General features: G+C 40.9%; 1 protein-coding gene across 3 annotated transcripts; it reads right to left on the bottom strand.

Annotated features, from left to right (window-relative positions):
• Positions 1-3262: 3262 nt before the first annotated feature.
• LOC120665685 lies at positions 3263-20615 on the bottom strand. Of its 3 annotated transcripts, none has more exons than XR_005671281.1 (15): positions 20317-20614; positions 19853-20025; positions 19459-19741; positions 17881-18106; positions 17620-17768; positions 17251-17465; positions 16481-16882; positions 16144-16224; positions 15955-16034; positions 15320-15380; positions 5663-6187; positions 5435-5560; positions 5157-5226; positions 3926-3994; positions 3263-3627 (listed from the first exon to the last, which is right to left on the bottom strand). XR_005671281.1 is itself a non-coding variant. In XM_039945315.1 (15 exons), exons 2-15 carry the CDS (start codon positions 20021-20023, stop codon positions 3528-3530), a joined length of 2652 nt encoding a protein of 883 aa, XP_039801249.1. In that variant the 5' UTR covers positions 20024-20025; positions 20317-20615; the 3' UTR covers positions 3263-3527. The 3 variants fall into 3 exon arrangements, 2 of the variants coding, with proteins under 2 accessions (XP_039801249.1, XP_039801262.1); XM_039945315.1 differs by having other exon boundaries at positions 5157-5320; positions 20317-20615; XM_039945328.1 differs by lacking the exon at positions 20317-20614 and having other exon boundaries at positions 5157-5320; positions 19459-19789; positions 19876-20025.
• Positions 20616-22453: the final 1838 nt, after the last annotated feature.

The raw sequence follows: 22453 nt of genomic DNA, 5'->3' as shown, positions 1-22453 counted from the left end.
GTGTCTTCTCTCGAGTTTGAACAAGAATGGCCAGAGGCCACCCACGCTCTAGAGCTGCTTACATGTACTTCTTCCAGTCATCAGTGCTGTATCATCATCAATTCCCATAAAATCACTTTCTACTTCCCAATTAACAAAAGAATGGACGGTCATCACATGTGTCTCCGGATCAACACGAAACCCACGCTGCAGCCACTTATATATGAAACCAAAACTCCTCTCCAGAGGTTTATCTATGGCGCTAGATGTGCACTTAAAGCCAGAAAGGTCTAATCCATTTGGCCCATACAAAACATTGTAGTCACCAAAAAATATTTGAAACTGCATTTTGCTCGACATATCTGTATATCACAGAATACTTATCGAGTTATACTCTTTACTTCACTACCTTATTCAATAATCCGTAAAAACTAAGTATAGATTTCAACTACAACATTTAAGTATTCATAACTACGTGATGACACTCAAATTCTATACTGCATATGCGAAATTCTATTCTAAATCGTAATTAATTTATAAACACGTCTCTAATAGTACTGCAATTGTAATAATAAATGCGTAGTCTTAATTTCCTAAACTAATAATAAACGCGTATCCTTAAACTCCTACTTAAATTGGTTCTACTATAGCACTAATTAAATTTAATTACTCTACAATATCAATGGAAAAACACATAAGTTAAATATAATTACCTGCAGATCACAAGTGCGCAATCCGGCAGGGCTTCGCCGCTTTGCTTGTCCTCACCCCTCTCTTTTTTTCTGGATTTTTGGTGGATTTTTTGCGCTCAAATGAGGAGGAAATGGGGGTGGAGGGCTTATATAGAGGGGGGACCCTGTCGCCCGAGGGGGGGCGACCCCCCCCCCGAGCCCCCGCGCCGCGCTGACCGAGGACCGGTTTGTAAATTTTTTTAAAAAAAAAGGTCTGTCACCCTCCACATGGGCGACAGGGGCCAATTTTTGAAATTTCTTAGAACGGCCATATATTTTTGAAATTTTAATTTCTTTTAAATATAAAAATGAAAAAAAGGCCCTGCTCTTACTAGTCGCTACAGAGACAGCCCATGTGGGAAACCACGACATAACCCACGGTTTCATCCTGTTAAAAACCAAATCGTTTCCTATCCACACCAAGTACGCACCAAACTTCTAGGGAGTTGAAGCCCAAATTGAATCGGTCCATTTATACTGCTGGCCCATTAGCATCTGGCCGCCTAAAGAAGTCCAAAGTGAAACCCAGACTATTAAAACTGTTAGGTCCATTTATACTTCTAGGGAGTTTAAGCCTAAACCATTTGCAGGGCGCGTAGCAACCCGGTGGGTGTCAGTGGAAACATAAAAGCTCAATTTATCAGTTATGTCAGTCCTATATAAAGATAACATCATTTGGATGGGGCAGAAATAAAAATCGCTACCATGCCTCCTAGTACAACAGAGCAAGTTCAAGTCTCATTCATCAGCATCGAATGGCTTGGCTGAACCTACAGCTAAACTGCGTGGGTCGATGAGTATGCTGAGTAGCATGACACTAGGAATTCATTGGGAACCCACGCTACCCTCAAAGAGATTTATATATAATGGGGATGGGACACATCAGAAATTTCAGCTTGAGCTTAAGACTGGAAGATAGAGCAGATCTACTGTGCCATGCTGGCAAAGCTGCGCACCTCCTTTCATTGCCACGTGAGAATGATGGAACGAGATACCTTCTCGGGCTCTCGGTTGCGTGTTAATATAGGCTAGTAAAAGCCCCTAGCGTGGCACATACATCTTGTACAAGAAGTTACACAACTTAACTTGCAAGTCATGAATTACAACAACCTCTAGAGCCTATCTATCCTAACTACTAGGATATACACGAGGTTTATCTTAACACTCGGCGAATAACTCCTTGGGCTACGTGGTGGCACACTGACACACTGTCGCTCCACCAGTTCATCCTTTTGGAGTTGCGGATAACTGTACGGGTGGATGGCCGCCGGTTGTGTTGGGCAAGAGAAGAATGCGAGATGGTCGCAGGCCCGCACCGGCAGCAAGCCTATTTTGTGAAAAATTATAGAAAGCTAATTTAATCTAAAAAAACAAATTAGAAAAATATAACCTATCTATTAGTGCACTATTTGGAGTTATTTGGATATTATATGTTTAAGTTACTATTTTTTGTTGCTTTTTCTAAAAATATTTGGAATTGGAATATATAAGATGCAAATGTCTCCAAAATAGACCACAGACAGATATTTTACATTTTTAAAAAATTTAGTACTAGTTTCATATTTTTCTAAATCTAAATGAAAATAAATTATTTATGTATTTTTTAGATAAACCATTTTTTAATTTTTACAAAATAGAAAACCACCTCTGAAACTACTCAAAGGGTCAAATTTGCCCGATTTTGACAGTTGGATGGCTTTTTTATCCGACTTTGTAGTTTAAGGTTGAAAACAAGAGTTTTGTGATAGTTGGAGGGTGAAAATTAGACTTTGTTCTTAAAAATCTTACACTGGACTCACAATCTGAGTTCAATGCACCTGATCTTGATCGTGGTGTTACTAGGGATGAAAACAGAAATGATAATTTTCGATTTTTGACGATCATTTTCGATGTTTTATTGACTTTTAAGGCTAAATAAAAATGAAAATAATTAACGAAAAAATGAAAAAAATGGTAAAATAATATGAAAGTGAAAACGAAAATGATTTGAGCGTCTTCCAATCGTTTTCGAAAAATATTGTATTTTTTAGGTATTGTACCTTATTTTACCGATAGAAATACTGTATTCATGTACATTACCAGCACACCTTACTATCTATATTTTTAGAATGTCATTTTTATATTTTTAGAGAGTCATGACTCATTCATCCTAACTCTAAATCATAACCTAGGGTTTAGGGAGCTGCACCTTGCAGGAGCGCGTGTGCGTGACCCTCCGGCCTCTGTCTGTGCGCGACTATGCGCGATAAACGGCGTATACTGGCGATCTTGTATAGGTTGGCTCACCTCTATGCTCGCCTTCGGTGGCCTCACTTCCTCGAGACGTGCGCCACCCCTCCGCGCATATTATCACGTGTCGTGCATCCGTGCGCTAGGTCGACGCAGCCGCTCATTGACACGGCAAGGTTTCACCCCTTTGGATCTGCGATATATACTATACATAGCAGCTTCTCAAGAATTTGAGAGGTACCAGAATGCATGAGAAGGCAAATAGAGGAGAATTGGGCTCCATTGCCGTAGCAATGCATAGGAACTTAGATAGCTAACTAACATTTAAAAAAAAGATTCGGATTTGTTACTTTATCAAGCACACTCTGACTTTTAGAACATCAATGACAGCATACGGTATATTACACATGCATAACTCAACTTACCAACAGAATATATAGTCTCACTCAAATCTTAATCAACTGTTTCAACCCCAACATGGGACATGAGACTACGGAGTAGTAATGCAGTAGATGAACGCTGCGCTGAAATTATGTAATTAAAGCAAACAAAAAATTAATACCAACTGGCTTTGCTTCATCTTTATCTTTACTCAATCTCGTTTCCCTCTGACTCATGTGGTCTTTCATTTTCTAGCATATGGCCAATCTCAGCAACTGCAATTCCATGCTGATGGTTGATTACGATCCTGCAACAATTGACATATTCTGTATTTCACATGTTTGACACAGAACAAAAGGAAACAGTAAACAAATACTCCATCCGTTCCAAAATGTAGGTCGTTTTGACTTTTCTAGATTTTCTAGATTCATATATTTTGCTGTGTATCTAGATATATGTTATATCTAGGTGCATAGCAAACACTATGAATCTAAAAAAGCTAAAATGACCTACATTTTGGAACGGAGGGAGTACATGCTGAGCTTGCACAGAGAAACAAACGCATCCAGATTCTCAGCCGGATATATACCCTTTTAGGAACATACCTTCCTGATCCCTTCACTCCAGCTACTCCTAGTATGCTTCCAAGATCAAAGTTCAGTACGCCCACAAGACTGAAAAGAGTACGAAGCACAAATTGCAATGAAAGTATGGCTTCATCATAATGTAAGCGAAGAACATCGCATTAATAATGTCTTTATGTAGAAGTTATTGACAAATTTCATCTACTAGATGAGTTTACCCACTCATCTTGCCAGTCAGATACCATGGTATTGCACGCCCAGACACAGCAAACTAACTAATTAAAACATTATGGGTCTGTTTGGCTGCCGCCGCAGCTCGCCGAGCCAGAGCAGCGGCCGCGCCGCATGTGCGGCGAGCAAATTGTTCGCCGCACATTAGGCATGCTTAGGCGACAAAAACAATGGGAGAAAGAACTGCGCTTGTGCGGCACGCCTAACTGCTGGATACTAACCAAACGGATGCCTAAAGCATGTGCGGCAGCCGCACTTGTGGCTAGGTATGGTTAGGCTATGAACCAAACAGAGCCTATATTGTTCCCACTTTCACAGTTAAAGAATCTTTATTAGGTATAAGTATTTATTCTAATAAATAGTTCAAAAGGCATTGGTTCCTCATCATGTTGGCATAAGTTATTGACCAAGTAGATTAATGAACATTCTTCCATAGCTCTGCACGAGGGAACTTAAAAGCACTGTTGCATTGGTGCAAAAGACAAGGAAAGCTAATTGTTCTCAGAATATGCTTACTTTTGAGCCAACTAATGGCTACTTTAGGCGTCGCTCAAAAGAAAGAAAAGAAATTTCATTCTCATGTCTACTTTTGCTCTCTGCGTCCCTTTCAATTCCAAATATACAAGTATTATTTTAATCCAAAATATAGGTAGGGTCTTTGTTTCTCTTCCTATATATACGCCTTTCGATTGCCCTCCTTATTTGCATGGTTAGAGCCAGAAGGCACAAAAATGCCAAGAGCTTCAAGGAACATTGGTATTGATATTACTGAACGCCAACAGATCTGAAGGAGGTGAAATTCTATTTGTTTTACCGAACTACTCTTGATTCGCGCGCGTACACATGAGGCATCAGGGCACACGGTTCAGCATGGCCAAGCCGCGCGACCAAACCACACTTCCTCCTCTAAGATGATCGATTAGGCTAACAAGGTTATAAATTACGGGTGCAATGTAATTAAGCTTGTTACTATATATCGGTAGCGACGAAATTAAAGCTAGAATATATACTAGATGCACACCTGAATGTACTGGAGCTCCATAGGAGAACACTTCCGGCGGCGACGCCGCTGCGGCTGCTGCCGTCTGATCCTGTAATTAGTACCGGAAGCTCAGGATGGGAATAAACAGTACCCATGTTCCCTTTGAGAGTTTCAACAAGTGTCCCGCTATTGTAGTCCCATATCTGACTCATCAGGGGAAACAAAAGTCATTGCGGCAATATTTCGTACAGACGACATTAATGTTCAGTGAATGACCAGACAGTTCCTTCCCAAATTAATAAAGATGCCTTACATACCGTATACTTTCCATCCTCAGCAATGACCAAGTATTGCTTTCCACCTTGAGTACTAAAGAAATCAAAACACCTTGCTCCTGTCGTGGTAAATGTATAAGTACATTCTGGAGAATCAATATTCCATACCTATAATTTCAACACAAGTACATTAATTCTCCATATGCTATTAACACAGGCAGCCTGCAATATGCAAACCCCTCGTGATGAAGTAACATAAAATTCATGTACCTTTACAACACCATTTTTGGAAATCGTACCAAAAGTATCCTGGTCCTTTGGGTTGAATTGAGCTCCTCCTGTAACGGCTTCTTCCATGTTAAATGTCTTAACACAATCCCAGCCATTCTCCCAGTCCCACAGCTTAATAATGCTCTTCCCTACTGGCTTTAACTTCCCGGAATCATAACCATCAGAAATTACCGATAACGACAGCACATAAGGCCTAGATGGATGGACGTCCAGAAATACACTGCCGTTGTCATGGGCCTTAAAACTCTTTATTTTTGATACTAGATATGTTTTGGATCCCTTAAAATTCTGCACTGCAATATAATTGTACACATATATGTAACCAACTTCTTGTCTGTAATAATTTCTATCTTCAAGCCCGACCAAAATCCATCTTTTTTGTGAAACAAACTTTGGTCGCCCTGGTAGGAATAGACCATCAACATAATATGGCGATGTATTGTCATCCGTGATTCTCCAATTGAGTCGTTGTTCTTTTTTGGCAAGATGGAACTGCACCACCTCCTGCGCAAAGATGTATGCCATATAGCTTTCCATTTTTTATTTCAATCTGTTAACAAGCATCCAATATATATAGACGGTGCCTTTTCGGGCAAACACAACACGCGGGCCTTTCATGCCACTGACGTGCGGGTCCTAGACTGTTTTTCAGGCGGGCAAACACAATCGCCTGACGTGTCTTTCATGCCAGCTTCGCGGAGTAAGTGGAAGCGATCGCCTGTAGAGGAGTGAATTTGGACCACTGAATGGGTTTGCAACAGTGATTGAAGGACACAGGACATGCCGGCCGATCTGCCCTCTGCTTTTTGCTAGAAGAAATTAAGGACCTTGGTGGTCAGTTGCTGGATTTTAAAATCCAAGCAGTAAAAGTGTGTAACGAACATGGCACTATTTATGCCATTTCGAGTGATTTTGATGATCAAATGACAACGCAATCAATGGGACTAATGGTATTGTTAAGTGAACATTTCTAAATCACAGGGATGAAGTAAAAAGGCCATGCAAAGCAAAACACGAAGAAAGAACTCAAAGAAATGCTGAATTGGACGAGTTCTACTAAAATCAGTAGCACCGGAAGAACCGATGCTATAGGCATCGGTGCATCCGATGGTTGTCGGATGATCCGACGGCCTGGCTATTGGCACAAGTCTGTACGCCTCTGGAGATCATATAAAGATCAAGTGAAGCACCGGTTGAACCGACAGCTTCAAGATAGGCATCGGTGCATTCAACGTACCATGTTCCAGAGATGATGTCAAGCGTGCAGGAGCCAAGTCTTCAGCACCGGTTGAACCTGTGAGGCATCGGAGCATAGCATCGGTGCATTGACGTCAGCAGAAGAGGGAGGCCCAACGGCTAGTCCAGTTGCTGTGTGTGACCGGTTGAACCGACGCCCTAAGCATCGGTCTAACCGATGGTCACTGAAGTCGCCGCAACTGTGTCAGTGAAGCCAACGGCTACTTCAGTTGCTTAGAGTGACCGGATGAACCGACACCACCCCAGGCAGAGGCATCGGTTCATCCGATGGTACGCAGATTTTTGCTGACCGTTGGAGCAACGGCTCTATGACTTGGAGGCCTATATATATGGCATCCCCCGGCCATTTGAAGACTGCTGGAGTTCAAGGAAGTCACATACACACCCAAGAACCACTCCAACCATCCAAGAGCTTAGTGTTCATATTCTTAGCCCTTAGCACACTTTGAGAGTGTTGTGTAAAGGATTAGCTCTTAGTGAGTGAGATTGCAAGGCCTTGAGCCCTTGTGCTGTGGTTCTCTAGTGAACCAAAAGAAGAGCTTGGTGCGCCGGCCCCTTGGAGCTGTGAAGCTCGCCGGCAACGTCATCGACCCTCCGACTTGGTGTGGAGCGGCGACGACACTTTGTGCGGGGGACGTGGAGACCCCCATCCTTTGTGGAGAAGCTCCTTAGTGGAACCCGGGGCCAAGGTGACTTGGTGACCGAGTAGCAATACTCTTAGTGAGTGCTACAACAACGTGGATGTAGGTGTGCCTTTGTGGCTAAGCGAACCACGGGATAAACACCCGCATCAAGAGTTTGCTATCTCCTATCCCGCTCATTAAGCTTCCGCATTTCATACTAGCAATTTGTATGCCTTTACTTTCTTAGAGTAGTTTCTTGATAGGAAAGGCTATAGGTTGCTAAACTCTTTTGGGATAGGAGTTTCACACTAGAACAACCATAGTTGCACATCTAGATAGCTTGTTTTAGTTTAAGTTTTGTGCAAAATAGTTGGAGCTATAGGTCTAAGTTTTTTAGAGTGCCTAATTCACCCCCTCCCCCTCTTAGGCTAGAGCACCCGATCCTTACAAGTCGTATCAGAGCCGGGACTCACTTCTTTCACAAAGAAAGCCAATTCCATTGGCAATTTGTGTTTACCGGCTCACTTGATCGGTTAGGCTTCACCGCCTAGTGAATTATCTCTTTTAAAGGAATGGATGGATTCTCTAAGGCCTCCTCTACATTTTGATGGCACGGGCTTCCAACGATGGAAGATTTTGATGTAATCACACCTCCAAGCAAAAGGCCTAAATATTTGGAGAGTAACGAGAGAAGGAACTAAAAGTAATAGTCAACAAGAGAAGCAATATGATGACATAACCAAGTGTGCTATTTTAAACTCTCTTGGTGAAAATGTGTTCAACCGTGTGTTTGCTTGCGAAAATGCTAAAGTTTTATGGAAAACTATTAGTGAGAACCATGAAAGAACAAAAGATGTTACAAATGAAAGATATCATGTTCTCATTGATAAACTTAATAGCTTCAAGTAACTTGATCATGAAAATGCCGAAACTATGTACTCACGTTGAATATTCTTGTGAATGAGATTAACTCTTTAGATGTGAAGAAAATTGAAGATTTGGAACTCATTCGCAAGATCCATCACTCACTCCGAAGGCTGGACTATGATTTGGTGACCACAATTCTATATGAGAAAGATATCAACACAATGACACCAAATCAAGTCCTCAACAAAGTGATCGCCCATGAGCTACGTCATGATATCAAGCCAAGAGCGCCACCTTCTTCACCAACACATAGTGCACTTGCATGCAATTAAGTCAAAAAGTTGAAGAAGATGGCCATCAAAGGTAGCTCAAGTTAAGAGGAAGAAGAGGAAGCATGCCAAAGCTCCTCAAGTGATGATCAAGAGCCAATGAACCCCTACCTTTACAAGCAAGTAAAGAAGATGAACAAATGCTTGAAGGAAATCAACTTCATGGGGTATGTGGTCTTCCTCAAAGATGGGCCTCACCATCAACTTATGAAGGTTGAGAAGAAGTTCAAGAAGAACAAGTAAAAGAAGGAGAAGAAGCCCAAGTATGAATCATTTGGCATATTTGGTGAATGGGTTAGCGGTGGTGAAGAAACAAGTGCTAGTTCAAGTGATGAATCAAACAAGAAATTCACCACCCGCATCGGATCATCATCAAACACTTGCCTTATGGCCAAAGGTATGGATAGAGATTTAAGTGATGATGACTCCGATTCTCCTTCAATTGATGAACTTCTTGACCTTGTTCCTGAGCACCAAAAAGTCATTAAGAAGCAATCAAAAGAAATAAAAAACCTTAGTGCTCTCAAAGATCTAAATGCTTCTCTTGCTACAAATTTTGAAGATTTGATGTGCAAATTCAAATTGCTTAGCAAGGAGCATGAAGAGCTCAAATTAAAATTTTAGAGCATTAATGATACTAATGACTCTTTGGAAAAGAAGCAAACTATCCCTTTTGCAATTTCTATTTCTAGGGTAGATGCTTCAACTTCTTGCATTGATTTATTTGATGAATCTTGCTCCAACCCTTGCGATGAGAAATACAATGAGAATGTTGTTGTAGAATCATGTGATGATCTCATTTCCAAGGAGAATGATGAGCTCAAGCAAGAAGTGGAAAGGCTCATGGAGGACTTGTATAGATTGAAGGGCAAAAGCATAGAGAGCAATGTCCAACCTTCTCAAGATAACCGTGAAGACATGGTGAAGAAGCTTGAGAAGGGGTCCACCATGACTTGCTCAAAGTGCCACAAATAAGGCTTCAAGTCCAACAAGTGCCCTCAACCAAGGAAGAAGCTTTCGGATGAGAAGAACAAGAAGAATCTTACAATCAAGAGTTCTCTCATCTACACCAAGCCCAACCGGAGGAACAAAAGCAATTGCACCTCCTATGTGATCAAGAAGAAAACCAATGGCAAGGTGGTTGCTCACAAGGTTGGGAATCAAGAAAGGAGTTGGAATTACTCCATTTGGCTGCCCAAGAATGTCATAACCAATATGAAGGGGCCTCAAATGGTGTGGGTTCCAAAGGAGACTTGAAGCCCAAGAATGATTTTGGGGGATTTGGAGGCTTAACTTACAAGTTGAAGTGAAGGGTCAAGCCAAAACAAGCTAATCTCACAACTTGGACATTCGTTGCCCAAGTCTCCCATAAGGTAATGGTAGCAAAATTTCAATTCAAGCATCATATAGCTCCATTGTTTTTTGCTAGGTTGTTTGCATGTTTTGTATCTCCTAGTGTTTTATATGGTGGGTTGCTTGTGTCATGATTCTAACCCATGAGCAATCTATATGGTTTGATAAGTGTGTAGAAAGCTACACAAAGTTACCCTTCATGGTACATGGACTTCATGAGGTATGTATTTCATATGTGTACCATGAACACAAGAGTCACTTTCAATTGGTACATACAAGGTAAACAAAGTACCCCCCCAGAGGTATGCAAGGTTCTAAATTCATTCAATTGATATCATTGTCAATTCCTTATATTTTTTAGAGCTACCTCCGTGCATGATATGATCTAAGCTCTCTAGTTATAACATCTAGTTGTGCACTTGATTTTCACATTATCTTTTTGTGCACATACTTATGGAGGGCTTAGCTCATGTCATGCTAGTTTCGTGATTTTGTGATCCAGCATAGTGAAAATTTTCAATTGGTATCTCATTGATATCATACAATTGGATCATGAGTCATGGAACTAACTCCCTATGCTACTAATCTTCTCTTGAGCTATATTGTTTTGCAAGACCTTTTTAGGAGTAAGACCTTTTATGTGATTTGATTCCAAAGGGGGAAAAATGTGGAACAAAGCAAGGTATTTTCTCAAGGAGAAGAAGTATATCCCAAAGGGGGAGAAATACCTAAGTGAATCAAGTCATGAGGGAGAAGTAGCAAGATAGGGGGAGGAACAAAGGGGGAAATCATGGTTTTAGGGGGAGACCAAGCCATCATTGGATGGTGGTAAGCATCCAAGCAAGTTTAAGTGGTTTCAATTGGTTTCAATTAATATCAAGTGATTAAATTTGTCAAAAAAAATTTTGCAAATATTATGCTTGCTTTGATTGTGTTGTCATCAATCACCAAAAGGGGGGAGATTGTAACGAACATGGCACCATTTATGCCGTTTCGAGTGATTTTGGTGATCGAATGACAACGCAATCAATGGGACAAATGGTATTGTTAAGTGAACATTTCTAGATCCCAGGGATGAAGTAAAAAGGCCATGCAAAGCAAAACACGAAGAAAGAACTCAAAGAAACGCTGAATTGGACGAGTTCTATTAAAATCAGAAGCACCGGAAGAACCGATGCTATAGGCATCGGTGCATCCGATGGTTGTCGGATGATCCGACGGCCTGGCTATTGGCACAAGCCTGTACGCCTCTGGAGATCATGTAAAGATCAAGTGAAGCACCGGTTGAACCGACAGCTTCAAGATAGGCATCGGTGCATTCAACGTACCATGTTCCAGAGACGATGTCAAGCGCGCAGGAGCCAAGTCTTCAGCACCGGTTGAACCGGCGAGGCATCGGAGCATAGCATCGGTGCATTGACGTCAGCAGAAGAGGGAGGCCCAACGGCTAGTCCAGTTGTTGTGTGTGACCGGTTGAACCGACGCCCTAAGCATCGGTCTAACCGATGATCCCTGGAGTCGTTGCAACTGTGTCAGTGAAGCCAACGGCTACTTCAGTTGCTTAGAGTGACCGGATGAACCGACACCACCCCAGGCAGAGGCATCGGTTCATCTGATGGTACGCAGATTTTTGCTGCCCGTTGGAGCAACGGCTCCACGACTTGGAGGCCTATATATATGGCATCCCCCGGCCATTTGAAGATTGCTGGAGTTCAAGGAAGTCACATACACACCCAAGAACCACTCCAAGCCATCCAAGAGCTTAGTGTTCATATCCTTAGCCCTTAGCACACTTTGAGAGTGTTGTGTAAAGGATTAGCTCTTAGTGAGTGAGATTGCAAGGCCTTGAGCCCTTGTGCTGTGGTTCTCTAGTGAACCAAAAGAAGAGCTTGGTGTGCCGGCCCCTTGGAGCTGTGAAGCTCGCCGGCAACGTCATCGACCCTCCGACTTGGTGTGGAGCGGCGACGACACTTTGTGCGGGGGACGTGGAGACCCCCATCCTTTGTGGAGAAGCTCCTTAGTGGAACCCGAGGCCAAGGTGACTTGGTGACCGAGTAGCAATACTCTTAGTGAGTGCTACAACAACGTGGATGTAGGTGTGCCTTTGTGGCTAAGCGAACCACGGGATAAACACCCGCATCAAGAGTTTGCTATCTCCTATCCCGCTCATTAAGCTTCCGCATTTCATACTAGCAATTTGTATGCCTTTACTTTCTTAGAGTAGTTTCTTGATAGGAAAGGCTATAGGTTGCTAAATTCTTTTGGGATAGGGGTTTCACACTAGAACAACCATAGTTGCACATCTAGATAGCTTGTTTTAGTTTAAGTTTTGTGCAAACTAGTTGGAGCTATAGGTCTAAGTTTTTTAGAGTGCCTAATTCACCCCCTCCCCCTCTTAGGCTAGAGCACCTGATCCTTACAAAGTGAGTGAGATGAATATCGAAGGATACGTCACTATTTGGAAAAGCACACATCAGTCTAGGACGTTAGTCCTAGCTGATGTTGGGCTTATGACTAATGTCAACATTAGTTCTCGTGCTAACGACTAGGGACACTTGGGGTCTTGGGGAGTTAGTCCCGGTATATATTTTTAGTTCTGGTTGGAGCCAACAATGAGGACTAACATCTCTAGTGATAAAACCAATTCTTCTCCCCTTGCCTGAGTCATGAAAAGATCGAGCTTCTGTTCATGGCATGCGGACATTTCTTCCACTATTTTGGGTTAGTTTCATTCATCCCGAGTGTTCTAAAGGTTAGCAACTTCATTCTCTCACCTTTTCATTGTTAGTATGCCTTATTTCTTGCTTAAGAAATAGAGAAATTTGAAGTTTATTGGATTTGAGAGAATGTTTTTTTTAAAGAAACAGCACTCAAACTCTAATTTTCTTGATATATTGTAGATGTAGATGTTGCTTACTAGAAGTAGTTGACCCAAAACGATTATAGAGAATATATTAAAATGGTATCATATCAAAATTTGTACATAAAAAATGAGAATATATCAAAATTTGAAAATATCAAAATGTGGTTATAATTAATCAAAATGCGATTATGATTATAAAAAATGTGAATATGTTAAAATGAGGCTATTAAATGTCGTTATATCAAAATTTGAGTGTAAAAAAGAAGTGAATGTGAATATATTCAACTGAGTTTATATCAAAATGTGAATATGCAAAGAATGTGATTATAAAAAATTTGGTAGTATCAAAATTTGAACATACAAAAATTAATTTAGTCACATTAGATATATCACATATTTAAAACACATTTTGATATTACAACATTTTGAAGGGCAGGCCTGGTGCAGTGGTGAGAAGCCAACCCACTGATATATTCACTTTCTCATACATACAATATAGATGAACCGGCATTCCGACAATGGATGTTCAATGCTGAGCATTATTTTCTCGATGTGGTTGAGGCAAACAAAGAGGAACGAGTTTGTTTTAGTTTGTTTTAGTTTAAGTTGCACATCTAGATAGCTTGTTTTAGTTTAAGTTTTTGTGCAAACTAGTTGGAGCCATAGGTTTAGGTTTTAGAGTGCCTAATTCACCCCCTCCCCCTCTTAGGCTAGAGCACCCGATAACTTTCATAATGGTAAGCACGTATTTGGTATGATAAAGGATCTCAAAGTAGTCTTTGGAAAGGGACCTGGTAGCCAACCTTTTCTGAGTGAAAATGGAACGAGACCCATCTGGAAGAAGAAGTCTATATTTTGGGACGTACCATATTAGGAATTCTTAGAGGTACATAACACAATTGACATGATGCACCTCACAAAGAATCTTTGTGTGAACCTACTAAGCTCCCTAGGCACGTACAGGCGGGAAGACAAAAAAAATACACTAGAAGCATGACAGTAAACGAATAGTTCGATGTTCATGGGTTTCAAAAAACCACAACTTTGAGTGCTTATTCAAGGTTCTCGGCAAATTGAGTTGTCTTCTTCCTTGCTCTTGCCTGTGTTCTTGGTTCGTATCTAGGGGATAACCTTCAAAGTGAGGTATATCGGGAAGTGCACAATTGATAACGAGAAGAAAAGAGGTGCTACGATTGCAGGGTTCGGGTCGTGTTGATCGGAAGACGGATCGTTTGTGTCAAATCTCCACTAAATCGAGAGTTACCCTCACCTTATGGAAGATCGAGCATACTAGTTCCCATAAGAACTTTTACTGTTGTGGCACGAAAAATGTGTACGTGTGTGCGATGAGCATAAAGAAGAGAATATTACCCTATGAGCATTGTTGTTCGTAATCATCAATGATTGGCCTACTTTAGTAACCTTTAATAATAGACAAACAAGGGATCTAGGGCCTGCAATCACTATTTAGATGATAATGACAACATATATTTGAATAACTGTAGAAAAGTTGTGTGTGAGCCATCGTGGATTTCTTCCTATCAAACATCTTGTAAGAAATAAAGGCAATCCTTTCAAAGAGGAGGCAAACCACTGTAGTAAGCCTATGCACTGTAATGGTAAGCACGTATTTGGTATGATAAAGGATCTCAAAGTAGTCTTTGGAAAGGGACCTGGTAGCCAACTTAATCCAAGTAAAAACGGAAAGAGAGACCCATCTTGAAGAAGTCTATATTTTGGGACGTACCATATTGTGAATTCTTATAGGTACGTAAAACAATTGACATGAAGCACCTCACGAAGAATCTTTATGTGAACCTACTAAGCTTCCTAGGCATGTACCGGAAGACAATAAATATGCTAGAAGCACGACAGGACCTGAAACATATGGAAGAACAAGTTGGCCTTCAACTAGAAAAGAGAGCTAAAGAACGTCAATGCTTAAGTCGTGCTAGCTACACTCTTAGCAAAGAAGAAAAGAAAGCTTGCGTTGAGAGTGCCTGAGCGGTATCAAGGTCCCGTCTGGGTTATCGTCAAATATAAAGGGAATAATAAATATGACGGAGAAAAAAATCACAAACCTAAAATCTCATGACTGTCACGTGCTTATGACATAGTTACTTCCGGCTGTATTGAGCGGGATTCTCTTTCATTTACTCTGGCAGTATAAAGAGAATGAAAATGTGTATCATACGAGCTATGGGTGAAACACACCACCTCATTGCTCGGTGTGGCGTGCAGCTTCCCGTTGTGGGTAGGGTTGCTTAATATTGTAATATTAATCTCAAATGATCAATAATGTTGTCTCCTTGTTCAAGAAAGGAATATTAACTATGAGACTTACCAGCCTATTATAGTTCCATACAACAAATTTGTACTCGTAAGGGTCTTCTTTCCTAAAGATCCTGTGTATCACAAGTATAAATTTGTTACACTTAAAGGTAATAAGCATGTAGACAACATCACGTAACTAAAGCTAAGCATGTAGACTACATCACGTAATTTATCCTACAATATCGTCGTTGAAACAAATGAGGATCGTCCATCAAGTTGAAACCGATGGCTGAGATATAAGAGGTACCTAGAAAAAGGACTCGATCGGTACCAAAATAGGTGGGACTCATACCAAAATAGGAAATGTACCTCCCGGTACCTTACCAAAATAGAAAAGGTACGCCCTGTAACACATCTCTAATAAAAATCTAGCTCCGCTTTTTTTTATTAAAGTATTACTACTCCATTCTTTATAACATGATGTTTATGGCAACAAATTAGTTTATTTTTTAAATTTATATTTGAATAATGGAGGAGGTATAAGGGGACATATACATGCACTCAGAAATTTATACACCACACACGCGCACGCATGGTATATGTGCAGCACACAGTTAAGCTAGATTGAACGCCTATTATTATGCGAGCAAAAGCAAAAAAATGCTTGAAATTTGGCTTCTCCCAAAAGAAAAACATTCCACTCACCATGGCTCTGTTGGATGCACTACACACATCTCCAAATGATTTAAAATACGATGGTTGTCGTCCCTATTCCCTGGTATCACCTGATATAGAATGAAAAAAAAAATCAAACCAGAGTAGGCCAAAAAAAAAAGTAACATATGTTTCTGGAATGGAATCAAATAGACAATCTAATTAATGAAAATCACGCACCACGAGTCCAGGCTTCATGTCTTGTCCGTCCCAGGAAACTCGTTGGGTCAGCTCTGGTTTTAAATCGGGACCTATTGGCAGCTGTGAAATAAAAAATATTTTAAAATAGAGTCCGGTCATCTACTTGTTGCTAGCCTCTAACGGTCACCCATTGGCACCCCTAGCTAGCCTGTACATATGCATAGGCCTGCCACCGGAAGGATATGCACAAATCCACTCTTATTTACACACAATAATTATTATCCACAGTCCTTACCCATCCTGATCTCACCCGTATGCAATGGAAATTAACTTTGTACCCATTCATTCATTCCGTGCGAAAGAGAGCTCAACTCACCTCAGTACGTGCACAGACAAAAGCTAATTTCACCTCGTGCACCTTAAAGCTCCTTTCTGTCGCTCTCTTAAATATTTCTTCTGGGTCGTTGACGAACCGTAGGCCGTGAACTACCCTCGCTTTGGTGCTCTCGAGTGTAAAAAAGTCGTCGTTGCCGAAGGTTGGATTTCGCTGTGGACGCATTATGACAGCGAGTGTGTACCTGCACTTGGGCGGCACCACGCCAGATCGCAGCCAGAAATAATGCGCCGATAGAGTCTCAGACGACGGTAGGAGCCTGAAGGCCACAGGTATATCCATGTTGTTGGTTAAATGCAGCGAGCACGAGCTGCAATTTGGCTCTTTTGTGTCAGGCGAAGAGAAATCGAGCTGCAGTGGATGCACGGTGAGGAGCTCGCTAACCTGCCGTCGTCAAGAAGAGGGCCAACAAGTCAGCTGATAACAAATTCATAAGGTGATAGAAGTTGAATTTTTTTTCTAACCGTTGATCTATAAAAATTAAATTAAATCAGTACTTGGTCCCACCATTTTTGGTACTTGGTCCTACATTTTAGAAGTACCGGGTACTTTACCATAAGTACTTCTGGATACTTTCTACCTTCACCACTGTACGATTTTATCAGATCGATGGCTCCTATTTTTCTCAATAATGGTAAAATTTCTCTTATTTTATTATTATTATTATTATTATTATTATTATTTAGGCATGTTCTTCCGCACATAATGTTTGGCGAGAGCTCGCGGCATGAGGATCAAGAGAGAGGTTATACCTGTCCATAATTGCTATTTAATTCACACAAGCTTGATGGATTCTGATTAAAAACCGCTTCAAGTATTTTCGATGAACTAGGCCTTTTCATCCTGTCGTGGTCCACGCAGTTTAGGGCTATGTCCAGCAGCTGTTTTACTTGTTTGATATATGTTTCCTTTAGCGACGCGTCATTCAGTGACTTGTCAAATATTTCCATCCATCTTCTGCAAGCTCCTGCACTTTTGCATAGGTGAGATATATATATATATATATATATATATATATATATATATATATATATATATATATATATATATATATATATATATATAATGATGGCTGGTATATATATACATGCATGCAGTGGCTTTTGCTTAGTCGCTCTTACTCTCTGTGAATTTCCTACTCGTGGCACTACTCCAGACAAAGGGCATCTTTTCGCCTGTGATTATCTCGCACATTATAACACCCAAGCTGTATATATCCGTCTGATGTGATATTTGGCCCTGGAGTAGGTATTCTGGTGGCATGTATCCGCTGCAGCCCAACTTGAATGTTATTAAACACTTCAAGGATATATAATAATAATATGATAATGAAGATAGAAGAAATGACATTGGTGTGTTGTTGCATATTAGGCGTTGCTTACAGTGTTCCGGTAAGCGTCTGAGTGACAATTTGAGACTTTTCTGCATCCTTGAGCCTAGACAAACCAAAATCCGTAATTTTTGGAACCATATTGCCATCCAACAGTATGTTTTCAGGTTTAAGGTCCATATGAGTAAGTTTGCATTCCTCATGAAGGAAATCTAAACCTCTACAGATCCCTTCCATTATTGCGTATCTCTTATCCCAGCCAGGAAGATCTTGATCATCTGTGAACAAATATATAGATGATCAGAAAATATTCAAATGATCACACTTTGTGTAGCATTTTGGGCCCACTTTGTGCACGTGGGTGGGGTGAAACAATTATGTACACTCCGTCTGAAACGAGTTGGTGAATTTCATTTCATTAAGACAAGCCTTTACTAACAAATTTCTTTATTCTTTATTAATAGTACATGATCTTGTAATACAAAACTAATGGCATCAGATTGGTCAACAGGGGCTTGGGCCTACCACTTCCAACATTGTCTAAAGATATCATGCCGTATGATGAGAGCATGCATGATACTACCGCTGCAATGCATGGTATCATGGTGTTGATTTTTTTACAGAAACACATGTGAATTAGTTAGTATTGTATCAACAATGGGCCCAAAACATGGGCATGGACATGGGCGCAGTTTCCAAACTCGGTTTTTCTGTCCAAGCTGTATCTCTTTTTTTAAATGATTCAAGTTGTATCTCAATGGAGATACTGTTTTTATCTCGTTGTCATGTCATCAAACTGTCCTAAGTGGCACCAAATAAACTAATGTCTACTCCCTCCATCCTTCAAATACAAGGAATCCAATCATTCAAAATTTATCCTCAGAAACAAGGCATCATAGTAGGAGAAACTTTTAAGCAATTCTTCATTTAATTCTACTTGAAGTCGGCACGATTATTTTGGCTGATTGGCGGACCGGTTGAAGTGAGCTCCTTGTCAATCGGAATAGCCATTAAAATAACAAGACAACGCAAAACTACCCGAAAACCCCTCGCAGCTACATTTTTTTTAACGCACGCGATCTACACCGGAACATAAATATGTTTTTTACACGATTTCGAGGATGCGTCCAAATCTCACAATATTTAACACTCTTTCAGTGTTAACTGTTAAGAGGTTTCTAAACACATGTTTTAACACGCTAAATCGTCACAACATGACACGGAATTAGACACGCTTTTTAATCGTTTCAACTAATTCACTTGTGATATGATTTTGTATCATACAAATGACATTAACAATGTAATCACGATCAAAGTTATGTCCTAACTAAACAAAATATGCCTACTATTTCCAAACGTGGAGATTATTTATTTTCTAAGCTAGCATACATAGATCAAGGTGGTGCTGGAATCATCCCCCTTTTGCCAAGGAAGCAAAAGACAATAAAGTATCGGTTAACATTAGTTCAAGGTTTTGCGTGAGTGAGGTGGTGCTTACAGCCAATTGGGTGTATATTTTTCCGAACTCTAATATGGCTTACTGATTGACAGTGCGGTTGCGCATACTCATATTCTAATAAATTGATAAATTATGTAAAGAAAGTAAGGATGATCTATGGACTGTATATACCTTCTTTCTTAAATATATGGAGATCAGGAACATAGTCACGAAGACTTCCGTTGCCTATGTACTCAAAGCAGAGCAAACGTTCACGTACTTCTGCCATAATATGTTCCCCGTTTCGTGACACCACTTGCAACTTTGTCTCGGAACAGTAACCAATAAGTAGCACTATATTTTGGTGCCGTATCCTCAATAGAGAATCGAGCTCAGCTTGGTATTTGTGATCAGTAACCACATGTTCAGCATAAAGCTTCTTGATAGCAATAAACTTGCCCCTCCCAAGAATTCCCTGAAGAACATGGTACGTGAGCCTTTCATCATTACCAGCTGCTTACATCTGAAAGTGAATTCCTGTAATAAGAAATTGAAAATACTGGTGGAAAAGAAGAAATGATTTTACCCTGTACACCTCTCCAAACCCACCCCTGCCGATTAGTCGATCAGAAGAAAAACCATCTGTGATGTCTTTCAAAAAATCCAGTGACACAGGTACAGGTGATTCACTAGGATCCTCAAGCACCATCTGAAGCTGCTTCCTGTAATCATCAAAGGTAGAAGCTCTACTGTCCATTCCTGTTTGCACAGAGCCTTCTTTTGTTAAAAGAAACGAAGTAAGCAGTGGTGCGCTGGGTTCAACAGGGTCGAACATGTATCATTTTACAGAGCTGAGCTCTTCACTGTGTTCGTGAAGAAGTTGACAGGGGGTCTACTAAGTACTAATTAACTATCATGGACCGGTTAGTGTGTTCGGAAGGAAGCATATATATGATGGAAGCATGCAAAGAGGCTTGCGAGCAGCAGAGAAAATGGGAGAGGGACGAAGGGATCAGATCTGGAACCGAATGGCAGCAGAGAAATGGTTACCTGGCCGGAGCGCAGTCCGTGAGCAACAGATGGCGAGGACAACAGTCAGAGAGCCAGTGATTTTGGCTTGCTGCTCGACTTACCGCTTGCCCTCGCCGCCTCGACCCGCCGCCGTACGCGCTCTCCTATTCCTTTGTCCTGCGACCGTGCGCCAGCTCCGCTCACCGCCAGTCTTTGATCTTCGATATACACTAGAGCAACTTCTGAAGAATTTGGGGTTCCAGGATTAGCAGATAGAGTACGGGGAGCTGAGTGCTGTAGCGATGCAGGGAGCGAGAAGGGAAAGTGTTGCGCACTTATTATTGAGTAGCAAGGGAAAGAGATGCGCAATTATTGGATCGCTTTCTAGCGGAACGTACGTACGTGTTGCCAGTGCCTTCAAGCATTTCAAGCGCTGATATTACATGCCGCTACTCCCTCTTTCAAATTAGAGTTCGTTTGACTTTCTGATCTCAAATTTGACCGCTCATTTTATTTAAAAAATTTAAATAAATATAGTTAAATATAAATTATTTTTAAAGAACTTATATATTAGTAATAAAGTAAGCCACAATAAAAATATAGTATTTTGTATAATTTTTTAAATAAGATGAGTGGTCAAATTTAAAATAAAAAAATTAAACGAACTATAATTACCGTGCACCAAAGCATGAAGCGCACCCGTCGCGACCTCGGAGTACGTGTGTGAGGCTGCCAGCAGCAGTGGCGCTGCTTAAGATAGCTTTAATTTGGAGCAGAACCAGGCGTTGCAGCGCAAGCCTTGGCCCTTGGGTGGACAAAAAGAATGCCGGCCATGGATCCATCCACCTTTGGTGCGGCCGCAAGTGCTGGCCAGCTTGGGCGCTAAGCTAGTAGGACTCCTTTGGAAATAGAAAGTATTTGCATCTCCAATGGGAAAAACGTGGATGCACGTTGCGCTCCTCGAAACAAGCATCTCGCTGCAACTTTCTGCAAGAAAACAACAGTTTTCTTTTGACGTCTCGCATCTCCATACGCAGAGGGACTCAGGATGTCTGTGATTAGAGCAGGTTTAATAATTAGGCCGGCTGGTATACGCGAGGCCAAGCACTCGCTCCGCGCATGCTGCAGGCTGCAAGCCGGCGAGTGCGCTAGTGTTGGCCCACTAGCAGAGAATAAAGTTTTGGTTTCAGCCGGTGGTTTGTGAAACGCTAGCTTCTTTCTATCTTCTCTCTTTTTTCTCCTCCACATAGGATTCAACCTGCTTGTAGCCTACTATAATACTAGCTCTTAGTGCAGTGATAGATGCCAACAAAGGCTGTAGAAATCCCGCCGGGACTGCTCTTATTTTCATTTCATCCTCATCTGTAAGTAAATAATCGTCCACGCGTGTTCTTCTCCGGAGCACGACGATAGACTTTCAATACTACTGCATAAACACGACAGCTGATTTCTGCACTTTCTAGATAGCTGTGAATACACCATATATATCTCGCAGAAATGTACCTTTCTTGTTATGACGACTTCATTACAATTTTGCATTGGAGAACTATATGAAGAATGAATCTGGAATGCCGGAAACCAATGTTGTTGTGGCTAATAGCAGAGTAACAATTAAAGTAAAGCAAGTTCCTTAGGATGCTTCTTAGATGCGATTTGATTTTTTACTTCTGTAAACAGCTTCCGGTTGCAATAGAAACAGTCTGATTCACAGGATGGTCTAGCTAGGTCTAAAAAATGTACTCACCCCAGCAAAATAACTTTCTGGTAGTTCTCTATCAAAGCACTTTTCGAGCAGTGTAGTATTCGTACGAGGTGTTCTCAACATGCATGAACTCACCCAACAAACATATTGGTGTGACAACTCAAATATATTTCATCAATTTTTCCTAGTTCTATAATAATCTGAAAAATAATACATCATTTCCTAGAGCAACAATCACATACTCTGTAAATAACATCACTGCTGAGCACTGACTACTGAAGAGATGTACAATTAGTGTCACTCGCATGAGTGCAGGATTCCAATACTCACAGGTGCAGGTTCTTTGGAAAAAGTGTCCATGGGCGAGCAATTAAATATTTGGAAACGTGGAATGTGGGTACCCAATGGTGTTTTCTAGATTAGCTAATTAATTACAATAACATTTCACTCTAATTCATTTTTCTTCCCAAACTA

This window comes from Panicum virgatum, chromosome 2K (genome assembly GCF_016808335.1).
Source record: "Panicum virgatum strain AP13 chromosome 2K, P.virgatum_v5, whole genome shotgun sequence".
In the NCBI taxonomy this organism is placed as follows: Eukaryota; Viridiplantae; Streptophyta; class Magnoliopsida; order Poales; family Poaceae; genus Panicum; species Panicum virgatum.
This window is presented reverse-complemented; position numbering and strand designations above follow the sequence as displayed.